The sequence below is a fragment of the Amphibalanus amphitrite genome, unplaced genomic scaffold (genome assembly GCF_019059575.1).
Source record: "Amphibalanus amphitrite isolate SeventyFive unplaced genomic scaffold, NRLGWU_Aamphi_draft 000111F_arrow, whole genome shotgun sequence".
NCBI classification, from domain to species: domain Eukaryota; kingdom Metazoa; phylum Arthropoda; class Thecostraca; order Balanomorpha; family Balanidae; genus Amphibalanus; species Amphibalanus amphitrite.
In genome coordinates this window covers 868,773-880,752 of record NW_024881606.1, presented here as the reverse complement: position 1 = coordinate 880,752, position 11,980 = coordinate 868,773, and the positions used below count along the sequence as shown (strand labels likewise).

The 11,980-nt window shown below is 51.0% G+C and overlaps 1 protein-coding gene across 4 annotated transcripts in view; it reads left to right on the top strand.

Annotated features, from left to right (window-relative positions):
• LOC122381004 (protein spire-like) overlaps positions 1-11,980 on the top strand; it is a 99,972-nt gene that overhangs the window by 66,991 nt on the left and 21,001 nt on the right. For all 4 annotated transcript variants that reach the window (XM_043364667.1, XM_043364664.1, XM_043364663.1 and 1 more), the window contains 2 exons: positions 2,370-2,612; positions 6,911-7,040. In XM_043364667.1, coding sequence (XP_043220602.1) covers positions 2,370-2,612; positions 6,911-7,040 — 373 coding nt within the window. The remainder of the gene's footprint in view (positions 1-2,369; positions 2,613-6,910; positions 7,041-11,980) is intronic.

The window sequence follows — 11,980 nt, the reverse complement described above, 5'->3', positions numbered from 1 at the left end:
AGATTAAACTGTGACTCGAAACGATGAAGAGAAGCTATCTCAAAAGCATGCCTTGCCAAAATATTGCTTTCTTGTACTTATGATGGTCATAGTAATCATTTCTTAACGTAATTATCCTACATATAAATCGCCTCAATCGGCAAACTTTAGAGCCCCTTTAAACTGGAAATATCTCTCTGTCTGCTCCAAACTGTCTCACCGGAAACTCTCGGCTGCCGTGGCACCGTGCTCATTTCGTAGTCATGCGGAGCCGTCCCACGGAGGTCGCGGCTCATATGGAGCTGTCTGGATGGGACTGGGTCGGCGCGGCGGCCGGGCCCCGTCTCTGGGTGACAGGCCGTGTCCGAACAGTCCGCCCCAAAATGAGACTGTCATATCGTGCCACTAAAACCGTGTTTCTGCTCTTAGCCTACCAAAGAATGGATCATTAAGGTAGGCGAACTATGACCTTTTCGCTTTGTTTGTTGTTTTGTTGGGCTCATTTTGATCTAAAATAGCTCATCCTCCCTTGCCGAAATTGTGGAAGTGCTCTTTTTCCCCAGACTCCAAGCAAACTTTGTCTGAATTTCATATACATTTTCATTTTTACCGTGGAATGTTTGCACTGGCAGCGGCGCGCGTTTGCAATATGCATGATTTGCACGTGCTGTCCACTCGCACGTCGCCACTGTCTGCCCGCGGCGTTCACTGACCCGATGACGTCACATGCGCTTCTCCTGGGCGTCAGTTGGCCATACCGCGGTCCCTTCCTTGTCCGGTGCGTGACCGGTGCACTGGCAAATTTCCGCTGGGCTCAGTGGCGGCGATCATAGCGAATTTAGGCAAAAACGCCGCACGCCGCCTCTGTTAGAGAGGCGGGTCAGGTCGAGGTGAATCGTTAGGCCCTCTAGGGCGACCGCAGGGTCTGTCTCGGACCGGGACCGCGGGCTGAGTCGGGGTGGCGGTCGTGCGGTGCGGCGGCCAGCTCGGACGGGTGACCGCCCACTCCGCGCCGCCGCGCCGGCCAGCGCGGCGTGAGTTGCGCGGCGCGACTCGTGCGCCGCCAGAAAAGGATCATCACGACGGACTGAGCCGAGCGACGTGCGTGAACCGCTCGGCTCTCAGGCTTTCGTTCGGTGCGCCGCTCGACAGGCGCTCGATCACTGGCGTGCAATCTGACTTAGCTGAATTCACTCTACTCATTGGAGTGGCAAATGAGAGCTGGATCAATGACAAGGAGTCTATGGGTAACGATGATGGCTAATAAGTAATAGCTGAGCGCCTGGCGCTAGTTAGCAGCTGAGTGCCAGCCTCCCTGGCTGTCGACAGCGCCCACCGACGCGAACCAATCACCGACGTGACCCAATCACTTGGTCATCGATTGCCGATGCAAGGCAATGACGATCGGATCGTTACAGTGCACCAATCGGCGTGCGGCGGTCGGATACTGGAGGAAAGGTCGTCGTTTCGGTCTGGGAGCCGTTATCGACAGCTCGACATGGACGTGGCGTGGCGTGACATCAGCTGGGTGACGGCACTTGATGCGCGGCCCATCAACCCGCACAGTGGATCGTTCAGCTAAACTCGGTGTCAATAATGGGGACAGTCTTTTCATCGACATTCCGAGCTGGTGCAACTCAGCTCGATGGATAAAGTCGATTAGGTGTCCCGTATCGGTTTTCGTAACCACCACCTCAGCTTATTGGCTTCCTCTGATCCCAAGAGAATGGGTCGCAACTCGCAGCTCCTCTGGTCTCGAGCTGTGACCCATTTGTACCGCCACGCGTCTGCGAGAAGGTCGTTATTAAGCGGCGGGTCGAAGGTTGCATGCAAAGCGACCTGCAAGTGCGGAGCGAATGCAGATTGCCGAGCTGAAAGAGTGTCGTGTCGTATGAGACGATGGTCTTATCCGACACGTTCGTCGTTGTGTGCGGAGTGTCGGTACTGACCGGTCAAACCGGGCTGACGTATACCGGTGTCGCACTAGGTGTGTCAGGTGGGAATGTGTTGGCCCACAAGGTCCACTTATTCTGCTCTCTTTCCGTTAATTGAGTCGGAGCTGAGATGATGATCGAAACTGTTGAGGAAGAGTGCGAGGAGTTTAGCAAAAGAGACAATGTCAAACAGGATTAGAAAGTTTTTGCATGCTTCTCGCCAGACTTTCGGTTTAATTAGTGCAATTAACAAACTGATATGAACTTATCAGTATGTCAGATCACTTTGAAGTGTGGATGCCTGTGTGTTCTGAGTTCTGGGATCTGCCTACATCTTGATACGAAGTTAACCCGCAATTTACCTTTTCCTAAGACGTGTTCCTGCCGCGGCTGATGCCGACCGTGATGTTTGTCATACTGCCTTTGCTAACTGTTCGCCTCTCTTCTCTTATACAGGGCCGACTTTGGGTGCAGATAATCGGAGAGCTGAGGCGCGGCGTCAAGCTGAAGAAGGTCGAGTGTACCTACACTCCGACCGAGTTCGAGCTGACGCCCTACGAGATGCTGATGGACGACATCCGCTCGCGGCGCTTCAAGCTGCGTAAGGTGATGGTGGACGGCGACATCCCTCCGCGGGTCAAGAAGGACGCGCACGCACTCATCCTCGAGTTCATCCGCGGCCGGCCGCCGCTCAAAAAGGTACGCAAAGGAAACGGGAAAGCGGTACGGTCCTGACAAACTTTATTTTACATTTAGTTTCTAAATTCTTCTCATGCTACTTCACTTATCGCTCAAACGCTTGGATCGCAAACGACTTTGCAATTAAAGGGACCCTCCCACCTTAACATTAGTTTTGAGTTGAGATAGCCAAATTGGTGGCCATGGCCTGAAAATACCGGTTTGGGCATTCACAACATCGAAAAATGCTTTAATTCGGAGATATGGAATTTCAAACTTGCAGTTTTTGGATTCTAAGGGGCTAATGCATTGGTATGCCCCCTTAGAATTTGTGACGTCAGCGGAGATCTAACGATTTTTAAATCTTTTACTAAAACGTTTGGCAGCACGCGGTGGTATATGCTGCTTTGCGCGCAACAAATGCCGCACTTTCAAATAAAGTCGCTAGGAACAGCTGAGATCCCAAAAAGTAAACAAAAGTAAAAGTCTAATATCTTGAAACCGGTGAATATTTTTCGATGAAATTTGGTAGATATTCATTTTTGCTCTTTCTGAACCGAGCGACATCACTTTCATGCCAATTCATTAACTTTTTTGAAGGTGGGAGGGTCCCTTTAACATCAACATACAAGACCTTTGCCAGCTCTTACAACGCATCCGACATGCAGATTTTCTCCTAGCCCCCATGATTACGGGTCATGATAGACTGTGTGCCAGCCAGCTGCGCTCGGTAACGAACGCCAGTACCGGTGAAATGATATCGAATACCCGGCAGGCCGGTGTACGGCGAAATATCAGCTGAACGAGGTCAGGAGCGGTCCCGTCGGTCGTGGTCGTGCGGATGAAATACATACAGGCGCAATGCGCTTAGTAACGGCACATAGAATGCGACAGTGTCGTGAGGCTATTTGCCTAGTGAATATATTTTAGCTGAAAATTGGCCAAAATGTCATAAAATATTAAAAATTGTGTTTCCGGTAACTCTGCAAGCTATATTTCTAAATAAAATAAAAATCATAATTATTCATCATTAAGCTATATTCTAAGACAATCTGAAAGAAAACAACTTTCTTTTCACTTAGGACTGACGTGAGCGTTGTCAGGCGATATCTCTAACTTGATTCGGTTAACCCGGCAGGCGGTGGGCCTACCAGCCACCTTCCGCGCGGTGGGGGGGGGGGGGGGGGGCATTTTTTGCCCCCCCCCGTATCTCCGAAACTACTGGACGGATCCGCAAAATTCAAACGGCGTTCGATAGCCCTGTCAAATTTGTCGAGGGAAACCAAATTTCATTGACCTCGGGGTCACCGATGACGTCACAGGTCAGGTCAAAGATAAAATGTTTCACCGTTCACGGGGCTTCTAGGGAAAGCGCTATAACACCGAATAAAACGCATTTTGTCGAAAATCAGCGATAAGGCGTCAGTTGTCTAGTACATATGTTGCTATTAGAGGTCACTGGTCATACCAGGTCAGGTCACAGGTCAGGTCACCAAAGGTCACCAAGGGTCACCACATGAGCCCAACTTTACTAAGGTTATGTGATGCATGTTTTATGGCCAGTTTTTCATTTCCAACTCAATGGTGTTGGTTATAAGACCATCAGGTACGGTTTAGGTCACTTTCTGGTGGAGGTCAGGTCAAGGTCAGGTAAAAAAGGTCAAATTTCAAAGTTCATATTTTTGCATAAAATGGGTATTGATTCGATGCAGCTCGTCACGGGGAGTCTAATGGTGGTCTTTGTTTTGCGCTACGAGGTCTAGAATTGCTAAAAATTGAGTTTGAAAATTTGACGTCATCAATTTTGAACAGTTTTTTCGCTATAACTTGGCTAAAAAAGAGGTATCGATCTCAAATTTGGTATGTAGGTAGAAGGCGGTAGGGACTATCACATATATTCCGGTTTTTCGAAATTCAAAAAACTTTTTGGATGTTTTGGCTATTATATTCAAAAAATCTATTTTTTGATTTTTGGGGGTCAAAATCCAACAAATTCGAAAAAGCGAAATAGCAGTTTTGTAGCCCTTTTGATTCCACACCTTTTATGTCTGAAACATTTTTCTGTATCTCTAAAGCTGTAGGCCTGACAGCTCTTCCCGCGAAACCTTTTTTTGGGTCGAAAATGGCAAAAATGACGTCACTCTGACGTCATTAGCGGCCAACCTATCATAGCCTTTGGAAAAATTTTTGGTCACCATGTGCGCTAGCTGCTTCCGGGAGGGTACTGAAAGTTTGGTGACGATCGGCGCAGTGGTTCTCGAGATATATCGAAAAAACTAAAGGGGGGGGGGCAAAAAATGCCCCCCCCCCACCGCCTGGAAGGTTAAGACGGAAGCGGTACATGACTTCCTGTGCCGAACTTCCGGAGAAATTGACTTGATTGAATGCCATTGAAACGACATGGGAAAGCAGCTGTGAAGCGGCGGACTTCCGGTGTCATGTGGTGTGGTATCTAACCATAAGGTTTTACAAATGTCCCAGGAAAAAATCGTATGCATGACGTTTTAGTATCGTTGCTGCTTCTAACAACTGCAGAAACTTGCAATAACTGAGAGCCTTTGCTGGGTGAAAAAATACGGCACAACGAAACTCGAACTAAAGCGGTCGTTACTGAATGGGGCTCACCCGCAAACATGTCTTCTGGTGAATCAAGTGACAAAAACTATCGCTTAAATTGGTGGACTCCACCTAAGGAAACTCACGTAACTGGTGGGTTGCGTCAATCCTGACGAGCGGAGCTCAGTAACTTGAGCGTTCTGTACCCATCTGATTTATTCCAAATTGTCGCGGAGGATCTCTCATCCTAAATATCGCGACGCGACCGCTTCCCGACGTCACGACGAAAACCGGTGAACGGTCGGGACAAACCAACCGCAACTCAGGAGGGGGAGGGGTCAGACTCAGAACGCACCCCGGTTGGTGGCGCGCGTGGGTGCCGGTACGGCGGACGGTCTGACCTGACCGGTTCCTCCTTCCACCCAGTCAGGTCGCTCCGCTCGACGCGACATCTCCAGATCTGGGTCGGGCCGGTACGCCGCGCCGCCCGGTTGTGGCGAGCCGTTTGCGGACTCTGATCTGATAGCGCGGATAATGCCTGGTTTTGGCGCCGCGCTGCGGGGGGTGGCAGCGCGCCTATCGGGGGTTTCTGGTTGTAAATCATCAATTTGCGCGTTACCCAGTAGTCGGCGGGCCGATAAGGTGGAACACGTTTATGCGTTTACGGCGCCGGGTAAGTGGAGGCAGTTGGGTTTATTGGGGTCCGGTTAGCGACTGGTGGCCGTCACTCTGTCCAGAGCTGCTGTTGGCAGGCTGTTACGTCGTTTTTGTTAAGAGCGAGAGCGTCTGAACAAACAGGGTACAAGAGTCAGGAGCTGCCCATAAATGTGAACCATATAAGATCTGTGAGGTTAAGATACGAGCTGTTTGGTAAGACGCCGCGTTGACCAAGCTTTCAGAAATAAACCCAAATTAGTTCTGCGACTATGATATGACCCTGACCATGTAATATTCGGTAGGCGACCGCTGTCTCAGGCCGTGGGCCGATTCTCAGTCCCGCTATATTGTAACATAAGCCCCATCGCGTGATACACACCCATACTGGTGCGGGGACCCGCTATTGAGGTGCATGTCGGGGTGTCGTATCACTCCTTTCGCCACCCTTCATCGGGGAGGCCGGTGGACCTCCGACACGCGCTTTCCCGTGCGATTCATTCCACCCCTCGAGCTGCTCTCTCCTTCGTCTTCGATTACGGACCTCACCGATGTGCACGTGCCCCCGTCATGACACGTTTGTCACGATCTGGCACACGCCGTTCTTCCCGCCTTTTTGCGGCGCGAGTGGCGCGTGGCGCCAGCTCAATATCTAGTGACGCGCGACGGGCTCAGTCGGAAGCGGCTAGTGGCGTTTCTATGGAGGTGTAAGTGGCTCCTGGAAGTTCCAGCGAACCTGGCGGCGGTGCGTATTCCAGTAGGGTCGCTGTGGACGGTGTGGTCTGACCTTTGGCGGCTGGTGTGGTGACAACTGGGTCAGGGCGGCGGCTCCGGCGGCACAGGTCGCATTATAGGCAGCGGCAGTCCGCCACTGGTGACCTGAGGTCGCCCGGGGTTTCTCCTGACTAGCAAGAATCTGTTGAAACCCTGATGGCCGTCTCAAAACATATTGAATTGATAATAAAAATGATTGTTCGCTCGAGACTAGTGGATCTAAGTTAAGTTGAAAAATCAACTTATCTTCCTTATCTTCACGCTGAGAATGCTCTCCGCTATCCTGACATGCCCTGTGTCACATACTGATCTTTTTGCTCCCTTTGTGACCTCAGGTCAGCGAGAGGAAGATCAGCAGTGCACCCATGTCCCCGCGCAAGATCTCAACGCACGAGCGGCTGATGGAGTCGATCAGGAAGCAGGAGCACTCGTTGAAGAAGACGCCGTCAGCACCGCCCAGAAAAGGTCAGTTCTCGATGGGATTACATGGGATTGTCGTCCCTTCTTTGATCACCGTCAATGGTCTCAGGGATGCCACTCTCTGATTTGTTGTCTGTCTTTCGTGTGCTGCACGAGGCATGTTATGCCCGCGGGAATTCGAAAGGGGACGATGAAAAGCGGTCGAGGTAGACGTGATATGAAACTAGCGGGGGTGATAGTATTTAGGACTTCATTCCACGAAGAATCGCTCGAAAAGTTTATACAAATATAGATAAGTTCCGGTGGCTTATAGGCCGGCAGCGCTGACTCGCTTTCTTGGGCCATAATAGGAGCGTTCCTTCGCTTTGGGCGGGACAGATCGCCTTTACGCTGTACAAACAGTTGTAGTGCTGTACGATAGTAACATCATCCACCTTAGTCATCCTTCTTCTTGGTTATTGAAATAATTTGTTTGGAAATTTAAATTTACTGACTGGTGTGAAACCAGACAACGCCAAGGTTCAGTTGCTGGGGTATTCTGACTTGACCCTTTTATATATGACGGAACGTTTTGTTGATGAGTTACTGTATTTTTAGCTGGATAATTTATTTCTCTATATACTGGGGGCACCTACCTCACAGAGCGTAATTATCATAATGCGAAAAAGATCTGTAATTATTCTGATGTGGGGCAATTATCGTCTTACAAGTGGCACGGGCCGTCGTGAGCGATCGGGCAGTAATTGAGATAAGAGGCCATTTTCATCTCGCGGCCTGCGCCCGTCCTAAGAGCCTCGCGTAACCCCATGTCTGGTTACATCACCAAGGTCATCCCCTCTTCTTCCTGTATCCTTTCTCCCAACTTCACATCCTACTCCTTTCCAGACGTCACTCCCACTTCTTTCCCTGCTTCCCGGTCATTACTCTCCTCTCGGCTGCCCTGTGTTTAGCGTCTGTACGTAAATCTGCCATCACCGCAGTGCCGAATTCTGTCTGCTCGTGGGCCTTTCCAACCGGACACCCTCATTAAGTAGTTTATCTGAGAGAAGGCAAGTTACCACCCATTATACCCCGTTCTGTTCGTAATAATTACGACAGAATTCGTAACAAATTTGCGACACTCGTTCCACTTCAGTGCGGTTTACATCTGACCATCACCGTGAACGGCTCTTCCATGAATAAGAACAATCACGAGACCTCTCTTTTGAATGCGTCAATGTCAGCGCTTCGTGCCAACGAATCCTCAGTCTAAAGAGCTCACTAATTTTCTCTGTGAGCCGGTGTTGAATTATATGATTTTGCTTTAGTGTTTATTTTGGCTAATAAGTAGAGCATTGTTAGGTGTTATTCACTCACTAGCAGGGTTGCTACTCAGTGCTCACCGGTAATTACATACAATTACCTATCTGCAATCGTGTGCTCTGCATTCATAAGAAAACAATGGCAGTTTGCACTCAATCTCAAACAGGACATTACCATCCGAGGATCCGCGGTGTAAAATCCGGCCGAAATGGCCTTCAGAGTAAGAGGGTGCCAGCAATTACATCCTCCTGATGTCAGGTCATGTGACCTTTTAGGAGGCCCGCCAGGGCGCCTCACTGATTTGAAGACTCGACGCACACCCACCACCGTGAGAAAGCCAGTTGAAGTCAGTCGAAGCTGGTTGTTCCACGGTGCGTCAGGCTGGCCCGCTTTTTGTGACGGCCAGGTCGGCGTCGGTTACGGCACGGTGACCCGGATAGAACTGAAACAATACGGCCGGGTCACCAGTGGGCACGGCCTGGGACTTCACCCGACGGACTGCTGCCGACGCCCCGGGGCCGACCCGAGCTGACCCCGAGCTCACCCCGAGCTCACCCCGAGGTGACACGAGGGTGACCCTCAGGAGGCCCAGAAACGACTCAGCACTCACCCCGCCCCGACCCGGTCGAAATGAGAAACGTCAGTCGGCCGGCCGGAGCCGTTTGATTGGCCAGGTCACGGCATGAGCGCCGAAGATGAGCCGAGGCGGGGGTCAATTCGAACTCTCACGCCCATCTGTGCGCGCCGGATCGCCGACCAGTGGCCTAGGACGAGCCGTGCCGTGAGGGAAAGCGCGGTTTACGGGCGCCGGAGTCGCGATGTGCGCCCGCACCGTGCCGGTTGACGCTGTTTAGAGGCAATACGATAGACAATTGAAGATGCCGCGTGCCTCGACTCGACAATGATAGTTTGAGAAAACAGATGGGGATCGGGAATGTAATGCGATTGTCGGGCCTGGTTTTTGTTTGGTTGATAGGCTGGGTGATGATCGTTAACTGAGATGACGAGCACGCATTGACCTGACTCCGGACCCGGGTGCTGCAGGGGAAGAATTTCCTCACGGGAAGCCCTGCACTGCTGCTTGTATCTGAACGGGATTCATAGTCATAAAGTTATTAAAATGAATGCCTGTAGGTATGGAGATTGACGCAAAGCAATACAGTTCAGGACACAGTCTCGGTGCACAACCGAACTATCTGACATTATCATCGACCTCTGCAAAAAGTATCACAATGATCTGCTACCTATCTCGAACATCCGCCTCAATCCTACTACTTAATCGCGCGATGACGTTTTATCGTGACCAGCCTTGTCAGCCCTCCTACGCCTGTTCTGCGCCCACCAGGGCCCAGCTGTATAGACTGTCGAACTCTGAGGTCGTCAGAATGGCCGCAACTGCCAGCGTCGCGTCGCGATCGCCACGCGATCAGAAACAGACGCTCATGAGACGCATTCGTCGCCGCCGGGGCACGGGGGATAAAAACGAAACGAGTAGCGGTCCGCGGCGCGCGTCACGTGCTCGGGGCGTCCGGACATGGAGCTGGCCAGGGGTGGGTCATGTGACCGCCACTGGCACCGATCACGTGCCGAGCAGGTGGAAGTGGGAGTTGCTCCAGATCGCCATGCCCACGCACTAGGACAAATACTCACAAAAATGCTGTCTGATATGGCCCATCCCATATACGGTCTAACGTCAAAAGAAGTGTTATTTTTCTCGCTAGGAAGCTTGACGATTCCACCGTGCTCGAACGTATGCCGAGGTTAAATTTGTAGGAGTCATGATATCACTCGCGTTGGATAACGCTCGCGTCTATCAAAAGTCAACATCACTTGCAAATGGTACTGTTTATCCAGTTTTATCGACGGCTGAGTGCCGGACGACTGGCGCCTAAAAGGGGCCCAACAGGGACATTTTATTGGACGCAGGTGATGATCTGGATTAGTGCAGCGAGCTGTTCAGACCTCAGCTGTCACTGTCTATTTGTTCGCACACTTTTGGTATATTTACCGTCACGTACAGACATATTTGTCGAGTTTTGTATTTGGCTTGCAATATGTAGAAGTCATATAAAGCCCCAGTATCAATCAGTGCGATGTGACACCATAGTTTGGAGAGGATCACGTGGCTGAGGTGCCCCGGCTGATGGGACCACCCACCCCAGAGCGTCTGCCTTACCTTCCTTATGGACCCTGCTAGTAGTAAATTTACCTTGCCCGCTGCCATGGTCGTCCAGCATTTTCCTGGCCGCCACGGGCTCTGGCGCGCGAAGAAAGTGTAGTTAAATGCTGAATTGCAGGGCCGTCTCCGTCATATTACCATCTCTTGCCAGTCATAGCCATTAGGCGTCGTAAAACTCTGATTGCTGGCGGTTAGTGATGAGTATTTGGTGGGTCCGTGTGTGTGAAATTACACAGTGCGCCGGCCGCGTATACAGCTGGGGCTTGTTGTTGGATGGTGGGTTGTTGGCCTCAGCGCCACAGCCATATGGTCGTTATGGGGACCTTGACCCGCCGCGCGAGCCAAATAACGCTGGAGAGAAATCAAATATCGGGCTGATTGACCTAGATGATGGGCAGAATCAATCGGATGGCATGGTGGGACAGCAGGACGATAAAGGCTGTTGACAAACTATTATATCATGTTATGAGCAGTGAGTGGGTACGTGCAATTCCTTCTGGAACAATAAACCAGCATGCCGTTTTACTCCGCCTCCCCGCTCGCCACTCTCCACACTATATGGCCCCTCTCGTGAGTGACAGTCCCCAGCTCGGGGAACGTGAGATCGCAACGCACCCGCCTCTCGTTCCGCCTGTTCGGCACGCTGTTTCCGGCACCAGCGACCGCGCTCGCATAATGAGCAAAACCGTGACGTACGCCCGCGAAATCGATCCCCGTGAGAATGTCACGAACGGTCACGAAAGCCTCACCGTCACGACGCCGTGACCCGATCGGTTCGTGATTTGATGATCACGGGGTCTAGAGTGGTGGTCGATGCATCTGAAAATAATTATGGGCTGATCATCGAGGCCTTGACGGAGTGCGTAAAATTGTAGGTGATACATACCTCAAGCAATTCAAGCATATTCCACAGCACGGATAACCCGTATGCCGTATGGTTACAAACGTGCTTGTCAACGTTTAGTCATTCCAACTGTAGCCAGCTCGGATCTATTTAGAAACTTCCGGCCCATTATTATATCGTCCATCAACTTCGAAGTTTCGTACATATTGATGGTTATTGATGACGTTGCCTCGAGAAAGCAGATTACCTCCCCTGTCAGGTGAAATCAAAATGAGCTAGTAAAACGGACTCTCGGCTTATCCTCCATGGCTGGGTACTAATCATTGGTCCAGTCTTTACTTACCGTCGCACTTATAGTATGCTGGTTACCTACCCATCTGTCATCAATCGGTAAACTGAAGTCTCCGCTTCATTTGAGGTTTGGCAGGATTGACGTCTTCGTAAGCTCAGTAATTGCTGTAAATTATTAAGTTGGTGTGCTTTTTTATACCAATACGCATATTGCCGCGGATGTTATGGTAAGAGGCAAGAGCGCACCTACATACACATCGGTCTTGTGCGGCGTCCGACCTCGAAGTGACATCCGCACTGCTGCGGCGGACAGGGCCACCTTGTGGTCGGAATGTGGCAGAGACGGACCACAGAACGACGCGGCCCGGG